The 22,961-nt window shown below is 36.6% G+C and overlaps 1 protein-coding gene across 19 annotated transcripts in view; it reads left to right on the top strand.

Moving 5' to 3' along the window:
* The window catches only part of Stxbp5l (syntaxin binding protein 5L), a 210,654-nt gene that overhangs the window by 46,798 nt on the left and 140,895 nt on the right, over positions 1-22,961 (top strand). For 18 of the 19 annotated variants that reach the window (XR_012909712.1, XM_075962211.1, XM_075962301.1 and 15 more), the window contains exons 4-5: positions 10,066-10,147; positions 13,063-13,163. Coding sequence is in view for 17 of the 19 variants with exons in the window: in XM_075962211.1 (XP_075818326.1) it covers positions 10,066-10,147; positions 13,063-13,163 (183 nt within the window). In the remaining 2 variants the exon portion in view is untranslated. Of the gene's footprint in view, positions 1-10,065; positions 10,148-13,062; positions 13,164-22,961 lie in introns of those variants that run through there. The other variant, XM_075962314.1, reaches the window with a different exon arrangement.

Genomic DNA, 22,961 nt, shown 5'->3' with positions numbered 1-22,961 from the left:
ATATTTTGTAATTGTCTAGTGGTGCTGACCTTCTTGAGTTTTGGGGTTTTTGTTGAAAGGTTTTTATTTCTCTACTGTTTCTGAAAAGCTTTGCAATGTCTTGCTTAGAAATTGTTTTCTTCCAGAAGATACAATGTGTTATTCTGTTCTCTCTTGGCTTATAAAGTTCAGGTGGAAGTTTCTGTCCCACCAGCCACCTCCCAAATAACCACACAGAAACTTTTTATTAATTATAAATGCTCAGTTGACAGCTTAGGCTTGCTACTAACCAGCTCTTGTATCATAACCCATATTATCTATGCTCTACAACATGGCTCAGTACCTCTTTTTCAGTATGGTATGTTAATCTTGCTTCTTTCTGTGTCTCTGAGTGACTCTGCCCTTCTTCTTCCCGGTGTTCTCCCACTCTGACTCTCCATTCTAAATTCTTCCTGCCTAGCTATTGGCCGGTTGGCACTTTATTAAACAAATGAGAGCAAAACATATTCAAAGTGTACAACAGAATTATTTTACAACATTTCCCCCCTTTTGTCTAATTAAAAAGGAAGGTTCTACCTTTAACATAGTAAGATACATTAAAACAGTTATCAAGTAAGAATTACAGTCACAATATATTGTCCCCTTGTATTTGGCAAATTTGGAGAAAAAATACTCTATTATTTATCTTATCTTTGTAAATCTAAAGTTTAATACTTAATTTATTTTTTATTATAATTAAGGAAAACTACAGGTTTAACTATTTAGTCTTTAACTCTATCAAAGACCCCAGAAGAATGTAATATTATCTAACAACAGGGACATCTGGCTTCCTGGACAGTCACTCACAGTTCCTCTGTAATATTGAGGCATCCATCTTTGGCCTTCAGGGCTAGTATATTTTACAGACATTTTTGAGAAGCAGGTAATCTTAAACTGTCCTACCTGTCTTGGCAAAATTTGGTAGTCACTTTTTTTTGCGTTCTGCTGGTCCAGTTTGGACAGCAGGCTGTCATCAGTCAAAGCAAGGACAGTTTTATTGCCCAAATGGCTATCATTTGCCATGAAGAAAGCAAACTCCATATGGAGGTTCTTCAATGCCCCTCATCTTTTTTGAAGTAAATTGACACTGCCAGGAGCAGATGTGTCTTGTCATGGAAAGCCTTAAGTTATTAAACCTCTCAAGACCATATTCTGTAGGTCTGTGACGTGTTTGAAGACCATCTATCTATCTAAATATATCTGTTTAACCTTGAAAACATACCTAACATGACTACAAGTTTTATTATAGATGACTAACTACTAACTTGTATTAGTTAATTATACATTACATGTTTAAATTAGGTTCAGAGGCACAATACCCCAAGCAAGAGTAGAAACATACATATAGTATAACAAAAAAAAAACTTTAAACTTGTATCAGTAAACTGAAATCCATATCAATGTAAAATATTTTGAGATTAATAGGTGCTTTTTGGATTAAAGTAAACTTAATTATCTACCCTTTTATCTCATTTCTATATTGTATCTTCCTTTTTTCTTTAGAAAGAGATCTTTGACTTTATCTCCTTTGTTTAGTTTTTCCTCTGACCATGACCAATAACAACTTATAACCAAACCCCCTTGAATGATGATGTTGTTTTCTCTAGACTGCTTCCTTTTGTCTGGGGGTACTGGCATCGTTGGGGGACCCTGAGAAAGTTAAGATAATGGTCAAATTGTGGCTGAAGAAGTCTGTGCGGCCTGACCATCTCAGCCAGTAGCCTTGAAGCTGTTCTGAAAGCAGAACTCTGAGGAAACCGCAATAGATGTGCTCTTAAGATGTTGGATCACCAAGGCCATTCATTTTTATTAGTGTCTTGTCCCCTTACTCTGAAAGTACATAAACTTTTAAAGGTAATATACACATCAGCATTAATACAAGTATATACTGTGTGTTGTATACAAGTTATCCAATAGTGATTGTTTGTTTTATATTTGAGCAGGTAAAATATACGTTACATGCCATATAGTTTTCTAAGGTTTATTTCTTCATGTCAGTAGGCAGTATTTTCAAGGGGGTCTTCTTCAATCAAACTTGATCATCTTCAACCTTGAATGAACTTATAACCTTTTATTTTTTGTGGGAACAAAAGCATGACCTCTTCTCAAAGCAATATACATTTTTGACTTCCATTTTGAAGTTGATTTAATTTAGCAGTTTCTATAATCTAACATCTGTCAGCAACTATTGTACATTCATCATCAATCAAAAAATTCAAAGGCAACACAATAACATAAATGATTCAGACTCCCTGTGTATTTCCCATATCTATGTGAGTTATTCATTTTATTATTTTTTTATTTCTCTCTTTAAACTTGATTACTTTTAAACTATTCTTTTTTTCTATTACTATCTTTTTTCTTTCTACTTATTTATTTATTGTTGTTGTTGTTGTTGTTGTTGTTTTTCAAGACAGTGTTTCTCTGTAGCTTTGGGGCCTGTCCTAAAAATAACTCTAGAGTTATAACTCTGTGGCCTTGAATTCACAGAGATCCTCCTGCCTCTGCCTCCCCAAGTGCTAGGATTAAAGGTTTGTGCCACCACCACCCAGCAACTACAGCAACTCTTCTAAAGGAAAACATCTAATTGGTCTGGTTTACAGGTTCAGAGATTTAGTTTATTATTTTCATGGCCAGAAGCATGGTAGCAGGCAGGCAGACATAGTGCTAGAAAAATAGCTGAGAGTTCTAACTCTGGGTTGTCAAGCAGCAGGAAGAGAGTGACCCTGGGCTTGGCTTGAGCTTCTGAAACTTCAAAGCTCGCCCCCATGACATCCTTCAACAAGGCCATACCTTTTCCAGCTAGGGCACACATCCAATAATGTCCCTCCCTATGAGTGTATGGGTACCATTTTTATTTAAATCACCACATGGAGTTAAGTGAAAATTTGATTCATATAGCTATTAATGTATTAAGATGTAAGAACTTTATTATTTTTAAAAAAAAATTAAATCATGTTATTTCATATTCAAGCCTTTTCCCTACCTGTAGCTGTAGCAACCATGCTTTCTTTAACTCTTTAGCTTTTTCTATTAGAAAATTATTTTCTGAAACATTAGAAGGTGACATTAAGAACATTGATCTGTAGTTGTCTTTTCAAGCAAGATTTTTGACTGGTGTGGTTATTAAGAGAAATAGTATCTTTGATAAATTTAGTAAGAAATTATTTGTTCTTATATAAGTTGTAAAATTGATCTTATCTTTAGTATTTTTTTACTTTTTTGATAAAAATTACCTGTGAAACCTTTTAGACTTGGAATTTTCAGTCTTAGAAAGTTTTAAGTATCACATTTAACCTAGTGTGGTGGAGTTAATCTATAATACAAGCTACTAAGAAGGCCCCAATAGGAGGCTCACAAGTTCAAGTACAGCCTGGGCAAATGAGTGACACAATATAGGTATCAAAATGAAAATAAATACATGTATTTTTTAAAGGCTGTAGTTATAACTCACTGATAGCTTAAGCATCCTGACATGCTTAAGGCCCTGGACTCAATGCCCAGTAACACAAAAATAAAAATATTTTAGTACATGTAACTATTATTCTCCTAAAGAGTTAGACAGTCAGCACTTATCATTTATTACTTGAGGATGGCACGAGATAATAGAAGGGCCATGTATAGTTCTCTAAGACTTCTGACCTGTTCTTCATATAGGTAGAATAAGTGCCATTGTCAAGAAAATATCTTAGATGTTGACAGCTAAAGACCGGTTGTATATGTAACAATTGTAACGGCCAAAGGGATTTATTTGTCAGTGTCCTCACTGACAGTATCTGCTGCAAATTAGAGCATTTTGCCCTCATTTATTCTTATACTTTGGGCTGTTTCCTCTGTTTTTTCACTGACTCCAAACAATGTTACTTAGTTATAATATGTTAAAAACTGTTATAACGAGAAACTTAGCATAACAAACTATAATTCTCTTCTGCCACTTGAAGATTGTAACTGATATTTATTAGCTCATTCTTCTAGAATTTTAAAATTAAGTTTGTTCTCTATCATTTTCATATATGTATGTAATGCAGTTAGGTTAAAAAAATCTCCTATATTGTTTTTTTCTAGGTTTTCTTACTGTCAGCTTACCCTTCTGTTATTCTAAGTTGCTTTGCTAGTAGATCTACCTAGATCTTCTTTTCAAGGTTACTGAATGCTTGTCAAGCTATGCCTACTCCGATGAAAGAATTAGAAAACTTCTGGCACAATTTTTATAGTAGTAACTATTGCATCTTATAAAACTTAGGGTTCACATTAAGTTAGGACATTTGGCATGAGGTATTCAGAGTTCTAAGTGATAGTTGTAGCTTAATGTTTACTGAGATTCTTGTATCTCTTTAAAAGCATAGATTCCTCCTAGAATTAGTATTTCTAGTTCAAAAGAGATTAAATTTGTATGGATGTGTTTATTTTAAAGGCATGCTAAATAATTTACTAGGAAGGCTGAAAACACAGTCCAGGCAAGCTTCCAGAACCAACACTATGCACTGTATAAAAATTGCCTGAGTTTGATGCTCTTAAAAGAAAATAAAAATTAGCATTTCTAACTACATTTCAAAAGATCCCAGGAACCTCATAGGCTAAATAATAGTGAGTAAAAGACCCTACAGTGTAGTAATATGGAGCGGCGGCTGGGTCCCCAAAACCCCAGCCGCCTGGCTCGGCTAGCCTATGCCCCAAATAATTACACGGACACTGTATTCTTTTAAACACTGCTCTGGCCCATTTCTAATCATCTGTGTAGCGCCCCTAGGTGCGCTTACCGGGAAGATTCTAGCCTAAGTCCATCCTGGGTCGGAGCTGGGGCATGGTGTGCGTCTTCCCTGGAGCAGGTAGCATGGCGTCTCTCCTGCGTCTGCTCCGGAGAGCGGAGCTGTGGAGTCTGACCTCACTTCCTCTTCCTCCCAGCCTTCCCTTCTGTTTACTCCACCCACCTAAGGGTGGGCCTATCAAATGGGCCTAGCAGTTTCTTTATTGCTTAAACAATGAAATCAACAGATTGATATATGACACTCCCACATCACTACAGGGCATGTATTAAAACTGCATAAGAAATTTGAATATTTTTCTCATAGCAATGGATTTAAAAAAATAGATGTAACATTATAGAATTTGCACTGTAGAAAGATGACTCAGAATGAATGGTAGAGAATAAATTGGGGAAAAAAAGTATCTTAATAAGTGTTCTCTAGAGGAAACAGCCACTGGCATGTCTGTATATATGTGTCTATCTGTCAATTAATCATCAGTCATTTTAAAGAATTGGCCATACATTTATGAGAGTCTTAAATTGAAAATCTAGAGTAAGTTGGCTGGCTGGAAACTCGGGAAAGAGTTGAAGTTGTAGCCTTGTGTCTAAAGGCAGTCTGGAAGCAGACTTCTTAGGGTAGCTCAGTCTTTTTCCTGAAGAACTTCAAGGATTAAGAGGAGGTACATTCTATAATGGAGGACAGTTTGCTATATGCAAGACTTTACTGATTTAAGTATAAAGCACACCTAAAAAATGCTTCCTTTGCAAGATGTATGCTAGCATTTGAAAAAAAATAAACAATTAAAGAAAGGGTATCATGGCCTACTTAAGTTGATGCATTAAAATCCACCATTGCATAGGGAGTCCAGGTAAGATGGAATGTGAGATGATCTGTGATTATGAATTCTAAAGAATATTTCCTCAGTCTTAAACATTACCAGATTTTCTGTAGCTACCATTTTACTTTCACCATCAGTTGTTATGTTTTTATGTAACTAAGGATTTAATATTTGAAAGGTAAATTATAGTCTTTTATTTTTGCTACATTTTATACAATTTTTAAAATTAGGTAAACTGAAATGTCATCACTGAGAAGTGTAAAGAAGACTGTGAAAACACAAATTAAACTGAGTAATAAATTACTGCCTTAAGATCTTAAATCACTGTCTTTTAATGGCATTTTGTGTTTATGTTTTTTAAATCAATTTATGTGAATCCTTTAGTAACTGCAAAATAGCAGCACAAAACTAAGTTTTAGATTTTATTTAAAAATTGATATCTATAAAATAACACTATCTGTCTAGATAGAAAATGGAGTCTAGTGAGGCAGACAAAGAAAAGCATTGTTTGCTACTAAATTATATGAGGTAACATTGCCATAAAACACACTTCTTATAATTATCCACTCACAAATTGTCCCATCAAAATGACATACCCACACTTTTTACCTTGATCCTTGAGTAGCTATGTTCTGCTTTGTAACTGATCGTGTACTAAGTAGGGAGACTAAATTCCTTAACCCCCAACATCCCAAAACAATTTGTGATTTATTTGGTGACAACCATATAGTTTGTGCAGAGTACATCGTTTTCTTCAGTAGCCAGAGAAGTTCCACTGTACTCAGAAGCAGAGATTTAGTTTATGTAGGGTGAAGACATTTACTAGTTACATGGTTACCTTTAGTCACATGGGTCCTCATTCAAAACTGATTCTGCAATCGGAACTGATGATATTCCATATGTTAACAGAGCATGAAAGTATTATTTATTATAGAGTTGAGAGAATTGTTCAAGCACATCCAAAATGAGAAAAAGAAAGAAAATTGCCTGAAATTTTATTCCAGTTACAGTGTGGGATTAGGATCAGAGCTGCACTATTAGGGCAAGAGCTTGTGTAGTTCAAATCTCCTGCTGGTGGCAAAGAGAAAAAAGCCTGGACTTTCTTATGAGTCTGTTTAGATGTGTTCGCAAGGAAAGGAGGAGGATAAAACATAGCTTAAAATCTGTCAGCATCAGACATCAAAAAGTTGAAGTCAACATCATCTTTTTACTGGTTTATTTATACCTATAAAAAGGCATAAATCTATTAATAAGTCTATCTATAAGTTGAAGGCAATTATTTACACTACACAATTCTTTAAGGAAAGCTATGATTTCTGGAAAACTTTCAACTGCTAGTTTTGTCAAAATGAAGGCTGCCCTGATTATCTTTAATAGTCAGTCTGACACAGCCTAGAGTCATCTTAGAGGAAAATTTCATTTGAGGAATTGTCTATATGACATTGGCCTGTTGTCATGTCTGTGGGAGGTTGTCTTTATTATTGTTGTTGGAGGAGAGCCCAACCCACTAGGTAGCACCATCCCTAGGCAGGTGGTCTTGAATTGTATAAACAAGTTAATTTAGTATAGCTCCATGGAGACACCAAGATGAGCCTTTGATGAAGATGCAGCCTTAGTAGTAGTGGAGACTCCAGGTTATTGGAGATGTCAGGACCATGGAATGTTTGCCAAGAGCAATAGCAAGTGTGAAGTGAATACAGCCTTGGCCTGAGACCAGTGTGTGTGCTGCAGGTGGCAGAGCTGTAGACTTAGACATTTAAATTTGTTCCTTGTTTATAGCCAGAAATATAATTGATTTTTAAAGCTTTTAATATTTCATTTATTGTGTGTGTTAGGGGGAAATGGGGGCTAGGACTTGCCAGAGTTGGTCAGATGATTCTCTCTTTCTACCATGTGGCTCCTGAGAATCAAACTCAGGTTGTCAGGTTTGGTGACAGGTATGTTGACATGCTGAGCCATCTGATAGCCTCTAACATATGATATTTCATTCTTCACAATCCAATTAATTTAGGAGCCATGTAGCAGTTTTGTGGTTTTCTTCCTAAATTACGATACATTCTACATATAGATGCAATTTTAATTCTTCCTTTCCCATCTGCATGCCATTTAATTTTTTTACTCCATTCCTCTTACTACTACATGTAGTATGATATTAAATAGATAGGGACAATGACCATGGATCTTTGCCCTTTCAGTATGTGAAACTCAAGATGTTATCCTTTTACTGTTTGCAGTAATGAGACTGATGTGCAGATTTTCCTTAGATGACCTTCTGTGAGGGAATTTGTTTTCCTAGTTTACTGGAGATTATGAATGAGCTCTCACATTTTATCAGTAGCCTTTTCTGTATCTATAAAAAATTGTTCTAAGTTAATTGAATGAACTACATTGATTTTTCAAGGTTAAACCGACTTTGAATTCCAAGGACAAATTCTATTCAATTACAGCATACAATTACTCTTATACATTGTATTTAGTTGGCTAAAATTTTTATTTTCATTTTCAAATTTGTGTTCAAAGGAGATTCTAGTCTGAAAATCTAATTTTATATTTTTATTTGTCACCAGAATGCCATTTTCATAAAATGTGTCTGAAACTATTTTTTCTTTACGCACTCTCTAGCATTCTGTAAAACTGGTACTTAAAGAAATGTTTCATAAAGGTGACAACTGATGTCATCTGGTCCTGGGGCTTCCTTTGGGAAAGAGCTCTAGTTAGAATTAAGTTTTATTAGTTGATATGTTATTTGTTTCCTATTTTTTGTGTAGTTTGTGTTTTTCCAAGACTTCTTCCATTTCATATACTTTGTAAGATTAATTGGTATAGTAATTTTCTTATTTATTTTTGATTTCTGATGACATATCTCCTTGTAGGTACTTACATAAGACATCTGTGTTCTTCTTGTTGATAAGTCTGGATGGATGTTGCCAATTTTAGTTAATTTTTTCAAGTCAGTTTTTTATTTTTTTGATTTTTGTTGTTACTTTACTTAATTGATTTCTCTGCTTCCCTTGTTACTGCTTTGTTTATGCTGCTCTTGGGATTAATTTACTTTAAAATTACTTTTTCTAACTGGGCAGTATGGCGCATGCCTTTAATCCCAGCACAGGGGAGGCAGAGGCAGGCGTTCAAGGCCTGCCTGGTCTACAAGAGCTAGTTCCAGGACAGGCTCCAAAGCTACAAAGAAACCCTATCTTGAAACCCCCCCCCCAAATTTTTTTTTAGCTTCTACTTAGGTAGGTGTGGAGGGTATGGGAAGATTTGGGGAAGGAGAAAAATTATCAGAATATATTACATGAGCACAAATTTCTTCTAAATGTTTTTCTATGTCTAAAGCTTAGCTAATTAATTTGAGATACTTTTGTATTTTTTAACAAAGTTTATCATAAAGTCTAAATTTTCATCAAGTATGGCTAACCCTAACCCTAACTCTAACCCCATACTTCTGATGCATTATATTTTATCACTCTATTATAATTTTTTGTAATTATCATGTGAAGTGATTATCTTAAGCCTTGGTAATATTTATGTTCTGTAGTCTAGTTTATGTTATATCAATATTTTTCATTTGATAGTGTTTCATGGCATATAAGTTTTGAAGTTTTAAACTTTTAATTTATTTAGTACATTTGTACACACACACACACACACACACACACACACACACCCTGTTTTGCTTTGTTCTGCGTTCGACAACAGTTCATATGTTCCAGCCTAGCTTATAACTAACCACAACCCTAGGCCGGCCTCAGAGTGCAACAATTCTCCTGTCTCAGCTTTTTAAGTGCTGAGATTAAAGTTATGAGCCATTGTATCTGGTTTATTTCTAAATTTTAAAAGGAGTTACTGTAGGCATTGTATAGTTTGATGGTTTTAAAATGTGGTTAGAAGGGCTTTATATTAATATTGTTATCAATATAGCCAACATTCTTAAATATATTAAATTGTTTTATTATAGGACAGAGTCTCTCTATGTAGTCCTGGCTGTTCTGAAACTTATTATGTAGACCAGGCCAGCCTGAAACTCACAGAGACCCTTCTATCTCTGCCTCCCAAGTGCTGAGATTAAAGGCATGTATCACCATGCCCAGCTAACCTAAAACTGTTTTTATGATTTAATTTATTGCATTTAATCTTTCAATTGTTTGAACCTACTCTGGAGAAAGAACTGTTTAATCAGATAAATATTAAAAGAAATGATATGTGTCTGAATTCTCAATTCTTGTTTTACTTTAATGGGAAGGAAACTCCTTCCAATGCTTTACTATAATTCTTCTAACTGTTAGACTATTACTCATTTATACCACGTAATTAAATTTGTGTAAAGTAAAATATTTCAATTTCTTAAAAAATAAGAACAACGAAGAATCAAAACATTAGTTGCTGAATAAGTCAGATTCTCCTTCTCCTTAATATTTGTGCTAATGCAAGCGTTAGAATCCTTGACTTTGATTATGTTAGACTTGGGAGGCCTGGTGTTGACTGTCACTGCCAGCATGAAAGTGGTGCGGCTGTCTTGCAGCTCCAGTTCCTGATCAATGAGGTAAGATACTTTTTCACCATTTTAAACACATGCACACAGTATTTTTGATTGTCTAAATCACATATATGCACGTATTCACACTCACAAATTATTACTGATTGAGTATTCCTTATCTAAAACAATTGGGTTTACAAAGTCTATGGATCTTATATTTTAAATTTTGGAATATTTGCATATGTATTGAGACACCTTGGAAAAGATACCCACATCTAAATATTAAATTCATTTATATTCTTTGTATACCCTATACACATAGTTTGAAGGTAATTTTGTATATATTTTCAATGCTCTTATATTTTGAATTTAATCACAATAGAGTAGATATGGAATTTTCCCTTTGTGGACCTTTTTAACTTTTGGAGCATCTAAGATTTTGTATATTTGGATATTCAACCTGTAGTTGATATAATTCTTTTTGATATTATGATTTTAGATGTTTAAAAATAGATAAGTATACATCTTTACTAGTATTCACATTTTTTCATATTTTTATATTAAATTTAAAATCTAATAGGAAATACTAAATTTAATACAAGACATTAAATTTAAAATCTAATTCTAATACTAAACTTAGTAAGAGAAAAGCATTTTGTCTATCAGAAGATCCTTTTATTATGATTGTATATCATAATTTTAAAATTTATTTAATATTTTTCCAAATCATTAAGCTTTCTTTCTACTCACTTTCTTCCCCCAATTTAAATATTTTGCTTGTATCAAAATTGAAAGTATATTCTTACTTACCAGAAGGATTTTGTGTGTATAATCCGTGCATCTTTTATCTGTATATATTATGTTTTTAATGTGAGATATTTGGACAATTAAGAAAGGAAGGAGTGTGACTTACTAGTGATGTGTTTGTGTTAAGTTGACAAGGGGTTAATTGTGCTGGCTAGTTTTATGTTAACTTGGCACAAGATAGAGTTACCTGAAAGGAGGAAACCACAACTGAAAAAATACCTCCAGAAGGTCCAACTGTAAGGAAATTTCTTTTTTTTTTAATTTTTTTTAATTTATTTATTTATTAAAGATTTCTGTCTCTTCCCCGCCACCGCCTCCCATTTCCCTCCCCCTCCCCCAATTAAGTCTCCCCCCATCCCGAAAAGCAATCCGGGTTCCCTGTCCTGTGGGAAGTCCAGGGAACCCCCACCTCCATCCAGGTCTAGTAAGTTGAGCATCCATCCTGCCTAGGCTCCCACAAAGCCAGTTCGTGCAGTAGGATCAGAAACCCATTGCCATTGTTCTTGAGTTCTCAGTAGTCCTCATTGTCCGCTATTAATTAGTGATTGATGGTGGAAGGCCCAGCCCATTATGGGTGGGGCTTTCTCTGGGCTGGCCCTCCTGGGTTCTGTAAGAAAGCTGACTGAGTTAGGCAGCAAGCAGCATCCCTCCATGGCCTCAGCGGCCTTAGTTCCTGCTTCCAGGATCCTGGCCTGTTTGAATCCCTGTCTTGGCTTCCTTTGAGGAGGAGCAGTGCTGTGGAAATAGATGACAAACACACTCTTTTGTTTTTGGTTTAGGAACTGTTTCAGAAAGACATTTAGAGTCTTGTTTCTCTTAATTTCTGGAAAAGAAGTGAAGTTGGAAATTTAAAAAAAGGTTTAAAAATATATAGAATATAAATAAGAGAGTGTGTGACTGAGGTTGTAAACTGTGAAAGATTATCTTTAGCAAAGTTGTTTGGGAAATATATAAAGCATTTTAGGCATCTCAAGATCACCATGCATCTACCAGACAGCTATTAGAGAACATTTAGTACTTTAGGTGTCATTTCAGTGGGGAAGGTAGTACTAGAGTAAAAGTTCTGACAACTTCAGATGATCTTTAGATGTGTGTATAAAATTAAATGTGACAGTTATCTGCATATATGCTTTCTGTTACTTTCAATGGTAGAACATATTCTATTGTGTTTGAAATAGGATTAATTTGTAATTGGTGTTATAAGGTAAAGGATTTTAGTATTATTTTTATAGTTATACCTAATTCAATGTGAAGAAATATTTTATTATAGGTATTTTTAAATATAACTGGTAAAGCTTTTTAGATTGTAAGCAGGTCAAATTATAAAATACATAATTTTAAGAAACAATGCACAATTTTTAGATAAAAGAGTTTCAGAGGATAATCTTATATTCTCTGTATTTGATTGATAAAAATGGGTTGGGTATTGGCTTCTCTAGTATTGAAGTTATATATTATTTATGTGCATAATAGAAACAAAACTTAAATTCTATATTTTTAAAGGAAATAAAAGAAAACCCTTTAATAGTCACAGTGATGCTGCCCTCCTCCATGGTAAATATCATGACCAAAAGAAACTTGGAGAGGAATTTTCTGATTTCATCAAACAGGTTGTAGCCCATCACTGAGGGAAGTCAGAGCAGGAGCTCCCTCAGGGAAGTAACTAGCTGAAGTGGAGGAATGCTTCTGCCTGGCTTGCTCCCCCGCTGGCTCATGCTCAGTTAGCTTTCTTATAGAACCTGTGACCACTTGTCTGGGGGCGGGGGACACTGCTTATAGTTTTCTGGGCTCTCCCACATATATTAGTAATCAATAAATATGCTGCAGACATTCCACAGGTGGATCTGATGGAGGCATTTCCTCAGATGAGGGCCCTCCACTCAAGTGACTCTATTTGCGTCAAGTTGACAAGAAGACCCAACCAGTATGGATGGCTTATTGATTATTCCTCTCTAACAGTAAAAGGGTATTTCTGAACAAGTCATCCTGGCCGTCCTTGTGTAGTAAGCCACTTGCCTCTCCAACTCAACAACCTTAAATTTTCATACTGTAATTTCCTTCTTTTTTTCTAGGCTACATAAGTACATATCTATTCAAGCAATGATAAATCTATAAATTTGTTGTTTCTGCTATCCTAGTAGGTAAGCTATATATCTTGTCTGCTTTTCTCACAGGGCGCTTTGGTTAGTGCGAGTTCAGATGACACACTGCATTTGTGGAATCTGAGACAGAAAAGGCCAGCCATTCTTCATTCTCTTAAGTTTAACAGAGAACGGTAAGAACCTTTGTGAATAACTGTATGATGTGACAGAACTGTATCTCGAGCAAGTTTCAGGCTAGTTTGACAGACTTCTTTTATAACTTTAAGCTATTGCCAGGTATTTTTTACATAGAAAATGAATAATTGGGATAGAGCCAACCTCTTATGAAAATGTGAAATGCCTAAACCTTTTGTTCTCTGAGCTATTGAACATCACCTCAGCAATCATATTTTCTTTTCCCTGGGCTATGTCAATGAAAACATAGACCTAAGATTTAAAAATCAGTAAAAGCAAATTTAGTTCACATATTTTTTATTATTTCAGATAGCTCCAGCGTTTCAGCCCTTACCCTCTTATCTAAATACTTTTTAGTAGTAATGTCATTCTAATTAAACACTGAATTTTAGCATTGCCAAAGATGATACTTTAATAAAAATTCAGTTCCCCTCCTTTCAGAATGATCATAGCCAGGGGTTTTATTTGAACGGAAACAGAAGTTATTTTACTGGTAATAAATTGTGTCATATTTTAATATTTCCAGTGTTTGATTCAATTAGACGACCTTGACCTATGCACATCCACTTAACTAAGAGTCATCAGTGATCAAGCAAGCACTGAGATGTACATTAACTATTTAGAGTAGTCTATCTACTATGTGGGAAGCAACCAGACTTTTCTTTTTATAGTAAATGGAAAAGCACACCACAGGATAATTTGATGTTAAAGAGAGGAAGAGAAACCTTTGAGAAGTGAATTTAAACAGACTGACACCATTCAAACCAAGGTAGAAACCGGAGGACAGCAGTTTTGACCCAGAGCTATTTGCAGATGATATGGTAGTGTGCATAGTGATCCCAATAAACAAATCTTAACATAAAATTATCTTGTGTGTATTCACTGCTACCATATAGAGATACAATTAAGCTTTGAATGTTGATTTGGTAATTTACATTTTGCTAAACTCACCAAAGTGTTCCAGGTTCAGACAGATGCATGTACATAGGACCTACGTGGTAGGGCAGAATATCTCCCATGTATCCTGTGCCTGTGCTTGTTCAAATGTCCTGTTCTCACCGTCTGAGTTCCTCATCTTATCTAGAAATGGTCTTAATGGGACTTAGTAGTAGCTATGAACAGAGACATATATATCTTCTGCTACTTCTCTCTACATCATTATTACCTTGCATTTTCAGTGTTTATTGTATATCTTCCAAAACCTTAACCTCATGTTTGCAGACCTGTGCTTAGAAGTATCTATGCTTTAAGCTGGGCGGTGGTGGTGCATGCCTTTAATCCCAGCACTAGGGAGGCAAAGGCGGGTGGATCTCTATGAGTTTGAAGCCAGCCTGGTCTAAAGAGCTAGTTCCAGGATAGATTCCAAAGCTACAGAGAAACACTGTCTTGAAAAACAACAACAAGAACAAAACCAAAAAAAGAAGTACCTATGCTTTCTTAAATTTTCTGCTCTCACTGTCCCGACTTTCTAAAATAATCATACCTTTTCATTGGACTTTTGTAAGTGATCTAGTGTAACAGTAGAACATATTCATAAACAGAGGGATGTGACAAGAAGCACCACTGTGTTTTGCCATGTTGTTCACATATAGTGCTGTGATATTTGTGATTTTAAGGTAATCACAGTGTTTATTTTTAAATAAGCACAAGGCGACGTGTCCCACAAAAACACCAAATCACACAACTGTCACATATGTGTAGAGGACCTAGACCAGCCCCAAACAGGCTCTCTAGTTGTTTGTTCAGGATATGTGAGCTTCTATGAGACCAGGTTAGTTGATTCTGTGGGTTTTCTTGTGATGGCCTTGACCCCTCAGGTTCCTACAATCCTTCCTCTTTCTTTTCAGCAGAATTCCCCAAGATCCACCTAATGTTTGATTGTGGGTCTCTGCATCTGTTTCCATCAATTGCTAAATGAAGCCTCTTTGACTATAGGAGAATACCATTAGATATCATTACAATGACTTTTTCTCCCCTCTGGTCATGTTTGGTTCTATCCTAGGTCTCTGGGTCATCCAGCCTCTGGGTCCTGGTGGTCCAGTCAGTGTCAGGGGTGGACTCACTCTCATGGCAAGGGTCTCAGGCTGGACCAGTGATTGGTTGGCCACTCCCACAGTCTTTGCTCCATCCTTACCCGAGCACATCTCATAGCAGGACAGACTGTAGGTTGAAGGTTATGTGGCTGGGTTGGTGTCCCAGTCCCTCCACAGGTCACAGGAGATGACCAGTTCAGGCTACGTATCCACTATTATTAAAGTCTGAGCGGGGGTCAACCTTGTGGATTCCTAGGAGTTTCCCTTACACTGGGTTTCTACCTGACCCTAAAATGCCCCCCTTTTCCAGTCAGTTTCTCTTCAGATCAGGTTAAAATATTTTTATCATTTGCTTTTCTCATTGCCATGACGCAGCATCTGACATAAAGTAACTTAAAGATGGAAGAGTTTATTTTGACTTAGGATTTGTGGGAGAGGCATGGCGGCAGGAACATGAGGGAGCTGATCATTTCTGTCCCCAGTCAGGAAACAGAGGTAAATGCTGGAGCTTAGCTTGATTTCTTCTCCCTTCCTTTTCATTCCGTTTGGGACCCGTTCCAATGGAATGATACCACCCACTTTCAGGGTAGATATTCCCTCCAGAGGCTTTTCTCCTAGGCAGTTCTAAATCCAGTTAAGCTAACCGTGAAGATGACAGACACCTCATAAATTTAGTATGTTTGGAAAGAACTAGTCCTTTGAAAGTTTATTAACATTCCCCCAAAAGTTTGAATTTGTTTCTATAACTTCCTTATATACTATTCCCACTTGTATTTTATGTAACTATAGAAGATATATAGTCTCTCTTCCAAAGTAATATTGTTCAAACTACCAGTTTGTCAGGACCATTTTAGGCTTCTCCTTTCTCACATCTCACAGGGCCTTGAAGTAAAAATCTCGAGACAGAAAACTTAAAGTTAACTGAGACATTGTGTGCTGACCTTGGAGATTCCAGCTCAGAGTGTCTTCTTTGTTTGCTGCTTATCACTAACAGCAGGTGTTCTAGCCACTGACCTTGCCACTGCCCCACTTTGCTGCCTAGCCCCTCCTTTCCTTCCCCCCTCTCCCCTTCCTCAGTTCCCTCTGCCCAAGCTCCTCACTGAGGAGCTTGCTTCAATAAACGGATGCCTTGACAAAAAAGAATACTGCTTGGCATCTCTCTCTCTCTCTCTCTCTCTCTCTCTCTCTCTCTCTCTCCCTCCCTCCCTCCCTCCCTCCCTCCCTCTCTCTCTCTCTCTCTCTCTCTCTCTCTCTCTCTCTCTCTCCCATGTCTTTCAGATAGTGCCTCTTCAGACCCTGGAATAATTTAGGACCTGCTGGGTGGGTCACCAGTTAATAAAATTGCTTCTTGTTTTGATATCACTACTAACCCTAGCATACTTACATGCTATGATTGTCAAGTATTTTACTAATCTAGGCACCATTTCCTAGATGTTAATTCTAGTTGATCAATAATTTTTTACCATAAAAGATATAAAATTATGAATAAATTGAAATTTCCTGTAATATATGGATGGTATAAATTAATATATAATTAAATTATGTGTAATTTTGTAGTCTTTATGGGATGGAATTATTGATTTTTATTGAATTTAAGGGCAAGCAAAATTCTCTGTTTTTTGGTTTTAACCATTATTAAACCAACTTTCATAACTATATACTTACTACTTGATGCTTTTTAGAACCAAATTCAGTATTTTCCGTATATCCTCAATTAATACAATTTTTATTATATAAATTTTCACTCCACGGTACTGACATGTATAATTATAATCCAATGGTGTAATTAAACACCTTGACATACTTCTCACAGTAGACAAGAAAATGATCAACTGAAATCTTTTCCCTTCTGATTACTGCTTTTACTTAATAGAATTGATAATCTTTAAATTGAGTAAGAAAGAATAGAGAATGTAATCCTTAGCAAGTACAGCATAAAAGCTTGTCTTACAAATGACCTCTGAGGGTTAAGTGAAAAGTTATAGGACATTAGTTAATTAATTATTTTAAGAAAAGATAAAAATCAAGTAACAGAGCTTGTCGTAAGGACGCACTCTATAGCCCAAAGTTCTAGAGTGTGGGCAGAAGGATCGCTGTGAGTTTGAGGCCAACCTTGGATGTGCCATGAATCACTCTCAAAAGACCCAAAGAAGAAAAATAAATCAAGCAACAATATATAAGACATTTGCAGTTTAAATTGCAATGAGTAAATAAGTTTAGGTATGTAGGACAGAATGTGTGTCTGATTTTATTTGTGTATATGAATTAAATATAATAAAACTATAGCTCAATTTTGCCAAATAAAGTTCTCTTAAATTTTAAATTTCCAAAGAGATACATATTTGCCTTATAAGTTCTGTGTCTCTAGCATCTAGGTATGAGTATATATTCAACATGAAGTATTTATTATGTCAATTAATCTTATATGTGCTGGTCATTATTTCTAGTACATTTTTGGCAATGTAAATTGTGGAAGCATAACATTTTAATCATATATATTTCTTGTTCCATGAAGTAATACATTAAAAAATAGGATGAATATTCTATGATTTCCATGGAAAAAATAAACTATTTAAAGCAGTTTTCATGATGATTTCAGCTAATAAATGTGTATGAAGCTGAATAGCCAAATAAAAATAGAAAAATTAATGATGAGATTCCAAACTGTGCCATAGATAGCCAGTGTGGCCATGCCTCTGTTTAGGAATAAAACTTGGCTGGAATATAGTTTTACTTACTAATGTGTGTGTTATCTATGGCTATTATTGTACTACTGCATAAAGGCTGAGTAGATGTGATACAAACTGTGTGGTATTTAAACCCCCAACTATTTACTATACTTTCATACTTCACAGAATATGTTTGCCATCCTCTAACTTAGGTTATTGGCATGTCACTTTGATAGCTGCAGAAATTTAACTTAGTCTGTGTTATGTTAGATGGTTCCACACACAATGGCAAGTGATTGAGGTTTTTATTGACAGATTAATTGGTTGACAGTCCACTAAGACTATGAAAGGAATTTAGCTGAATATTCACTCATTTTTAATTTGGTATTTTGTATAATAATTCTTGCTAGTATATGTTGGGAGCAGTGAGACCCCAGATCTGGAATTTCTTGTAAACAGCTTGTTTTCCCCTGATCTGAGTGCCTACAGCTGCTCTGAGCACGAGACCTTCAGGAGTTCCTGATGGCAGGAGAGTGGTTTCTGGTGGGTTTGGCTGGGGTGTGGCTATCTCTGTATAATCTGCCCCTGAACACAGTAAAGGGGGCATTCTTGGGGAATTCAAGGATATGACCCCTGTTGCTGTCTCTCTGTGTGTGGTTGTGTATTTTAACTTCCTGATTCTTGCCTGAAGCTTGGTAACTGGGTGCCAGCACACAGAGCACAGACACGGGGGGCGGGGGGGGGGGGTGCGATGCGTGGCATTTGGAAGTCTCCACCGAGATATCAGCATTTGGAGGTCCCAGCCAAGATATCAGGAACTAGGGAACGCTGAGAGGTCGCCCTCAGAAGGTGAGGGTGTATTGGGGTATGTAATCCTGACTTCCTTCGCTCAGTTTGGCAGCAAGTGGAACTAACCCAGAAAGAGGGGTAAACGAACAGGGTTGTCCCTGGCCAGAGGGGACGTATGTATTGGGAAAAGAAAGAATGTATATAGCTTAAAAAGATAAACATGTACAGATTTATGATATGTTGATTGTGTTGTCCTTTGTGTTCTGGACTGGAGAAAGACATTTGATTCTAGGAACTGCTAAGAAAGGTATCTTTAAAATATGGGCTTAAGAATTTGATGTTTTGGAAAGGAGGTTTTTGTCTCCACAGACGATGAGAGCCTAAGGATTTATTTGATATTCATGTGGTTTGAATTACGGAGATCTCCTGATGTTGCAGTGGAGTGTGAGCAGCTGCGGCTCCAAGGCCAAGGGGCTCCAGGCTCTGAGGGCTGCAATGCTTGCAAACACCCAGGGACCGACGAGGCAAGGACGCTAGGCCAGCTTCCAGCCCGGGCCTCAGGGCGCAGAAGTGCAGCACTACTGGGTCAAGGCCCTTTGGCCTGGACCTCTGTCCCAGCCCTGGGCAACCGGCTGGGACAGGGTCAGGCCGCTGCTCAGCTCCACAGTGCCTCCAGGTCCCCAATCAGCAGGAAGTAGCCAGACAGATTGACAACGCCCAAATACCCTAAAAGATAATTTAAGTGGGGCCCCTTCAGTGATTGCAGAGAGCAATCCTGCTTTCCTGAGTTCCCCTCCACTTAATGCACCAGTTTGGACCCAGAGCGCAGTGGGGCTAGAAGGCAGCTGGAGCAGAGCTTTGCTAGGTGGCTGTGGTGGAAGGCACATTACCTCAGCCCAGTCAGTGCCTAGCTTGGCAGATGCTACAGCAGTGCCAGGGAGCATCAGCAAATGCAACAACAAGTGCTGGAGCTAAGACAAACTGGAGCAGGAGCGCCAAAGAGCGAAAGAGGCAGAGCGGCTAGACAAGGAGCGCCAGGCTGTGGAGGAGGCCAAATCTGCCATAGCCAAGCAAGCTGTGGACCAGATGAAGAACCAGGAGCAGCTGGTAGCAGAACCTTAAGTTGCTCTCTTGTGTTCTCTAAAAGCCAGTATTCTCCTGAGGAGATGCTGTCACTCTCTCCTGAGTACAGGTTCAATCAAAGTGATCAAAAGTTTGTGTGGTCAGGAGGGTCTTCTGTTTTATAAAAAATTTAGGGGGGGATGTTGGGAGCAGTGAGACCCCAGATTCTGAATTTCTTATAATCCACTGATCTGAGTGCCTACAGCTGCTTTGAGCACGAGACCTTCAGGAGTTCCTGATGGCAGGAGAGTGGTTTCTGGTGGGGTTGGCTGGGGCGTGGCTATCTCTATATAATCTGCCCCTGAACACAATAAAGGGGGCATTATTGGGGAATTCAAGGATGACCTGTGTCGCTGTCTCTGTTGTGGTTGTGCATTTTAACCTCCTGCCCCTTGCCCGAAGCTTGGTAACTGGGTGCCAGCGCACAGAGTGCAGACACGGGGATGCGGTGTGCGGCAAATATAGTTTATTTAAAATCATGAGATTGTTTTATTTAACAAAAGTTTTGGTTTTTTATGGGTAAAATTTTCTACTACAATTCCTGCGTATCAGTGTTTTGTCTTAAGATACTACAGGACTCACAGGAACACTATCACTTCTTTTCTGACAGTTGGGTTTTTTTTTTTAGTTACTGTCATCATCCTCCTCAGTGCTCTTTCTTCTCCTCCTCTCTTCATAATTTCAACTTCAACAGGTTTTAGGGGACCAGATAGCCGCATCCCGGCAATCATAACAGTAATTTCGGCTCAGCTCCTGAGAGCTGAAGAGAAAGTAAACAGTAATCATTCAGCCACAGAAAAATGCTTCCTCCAGCTGTTCTATAGGATTGTCTGATAAAACTTGCCGTATGAAGTCTGAACATGGTTCAGACCCACCTGGTGCTCCTTTCATAAAATGCAGTTTGTGATTTAGGAAGTCTGTATGAGTTTGTAATAAATGCTCTGATGTTGCTGATCAGTAGACTTTTTACTTGAATAACAAGGACTGAAGATGTTTTATAAAAATAAAATTTCAGGTTAATATGTCCCATTCATACCTAATGAGTCACATCTTCTGTGACCGGAATCTTAGAACACACACTAAAATTAGGTATTTTTTACCCCAAAGATCTAAAGTATTTAAAATATTGGTATAGTTTAGTGGATGTGCATCAAAATCTTTCCCAAATATTTTTCAAACAATACTAGTAGATACTGTTTCAGAAATCCTGGGCACCATTTCTGGTGGTTTTTTTTTTCCACCTGCAACTCAATACATACTTGATTCAGCATATCTAAGTAAGGCAGTGCAATTATAGTCTACAAGAGACTATGGTCTTAGTTACACCCCAGAGTCATCACACCAGAAACCCAAGAGTTTATTGGCAGCTACATGAGAAATAGTCATAGCTAAAACAGATTGGAATTTGTTAGAAAAAAAGACCTTCAAAGTCAAACTCTCCCAATGAATTTCTTTGTCTATCTACCTACCTATTTTTCATACAGAATCTCTTTACATAGCCAGGCTAGCCTTGAACTCGCAGAGATCCACCTGCCTCTGCCTATCAAGTGCTGTGATTAAAGGTGTGTAGCCCTATGCCTGGATCCAGTGAATTTCTTAAAGAAAAATGCAAGTGATTTAGTACCATTTTCTTTTTAAAATATTTTTGGCTTATGAGATATGACACTATTTCTTAAGCTGAAGACTACAGGCATGCTTCGGGATTGTGAATTTTCTATAGTAACTTCTACTTAGAGTGTTTTATTTTTATGTTAAACTACTAACATTCTAAATGATTTGAACAGATTGTTTTATCCAAAAATGCTGCTATACAGGTTCAGTTTACAAAGTTGGATTTGTTTTTATGATTGTTAATACCAAGTACTTTGATTTTGTTATGGATTACTAACATATCAGAGGTGTACTATTTATGTGTTAGATGTTTTGTAATACACAATTATCTCAGGGGAACAAAGGAATAAGTATTGATTTAGGCTCATGGTTTCAAATGTATCAGTCCACAATTACTTGAGTGTTTCTGCACCATGGAGAGGCAGAAAATCATGGCATTAAGGACATAAGTCAAAATGGTTCATCTCAGAGAAGCCAGACGTGCCTGAGACAACAGGCATTCTCTCTTCTCTCGCTTATTTTATCTAGACCCCCTGCTATTGGATAGTGTCATTTATATTTAGGGCATGTGCCTCTTCTGTAGTTAATAATTTCTGTAAATATCTGAACAGATGCACAACATCAGGGCCAAAGATGTAGCTCAGTGTTAGAGTATTCACCTAGAATGTGTTTGATGCTCATCACTATTTAAAAATTATTAAAAATTAACTCATGCCAAATCACTGTAAAATAATATATGACCTGCTATGAAAGAGTTTAAAGCAGCTCAGTTGGTAAAAGTGGTGAAAAAAACACAAAGTACAAACACACCAACCTTGAAAGAACTTGGCTCCAAACCCATATCAATATTGTTATGTTATAAAAATTCAAATATTACTTAAATTACAGGATTTCTAAATTGAGTCCTAAGTGAGGGTCAGGAAAAATTTTGATAGTACGTACATTATTTAAGTGTGAAAAATGCTTATTTTGTATATTGACCTTTAATAGTCTAATCCAAAAGAACTTTCATCTTCATAATTTTCCTTACTCTCCAATGAGCCTCTTTTAACATTTTTATAGACATTAACACTCTTTGATTTTATTTTTTTGTGTATTTGTTTTTGTTCATCACGTATGTATCAGATAAAAAGGAATGGAGTGTGTTATAAGTTTTTATAAAGACTTACTCAATGAAGATTGAATTGATGAGTGGGTGGAAAGCTAAGAATATCTTAAATGCTTTGTGATAGTCAATATGGACAGGGAAACAAGATTATTCTTCCGTGGCTTACATATAACAGATTAAAATTATTTGCATATTAGGTGGCATTAGTCAAAATCAGTTACAAGTGAAGACTTAACTTTATACAACTTATTTTTTATTTATTATCAAATAATTATTAGGATTATTAAGTACACATAACAAGTATGTTCATACCCTTTGCCCATGTCATTCATCTTAAGTAAGTCAAACTGTTTTGTTCAGATAAAGTTTGGAAATCTTTTATGGTTATTATAACCCTGTACCACCCATGAGTGATGGGCGGCACAAAAGACCTCGTCTAGTTTCTTCTTTACTTACCATCATTAG

The sequence above is a fragment of the Microtus pennsylvanicus genome, chromosome 1 (genome assembly GCF_037038515.1).
Source record: "Microtus pennsylvanicus isolate mMicPen1 chromosome 1, mMicPen1.hap1, whole genome shotgun sequence".
Lineage (NCBI taxonomy): Eukaryota > Metazoa > Chordata > Mammalia > Rodentia > Cricetidae > Microtus > Microtus pennsylvanicus.
This window is presented reverse-complemented; position numbering and strand designations above follow the sequence as displayed.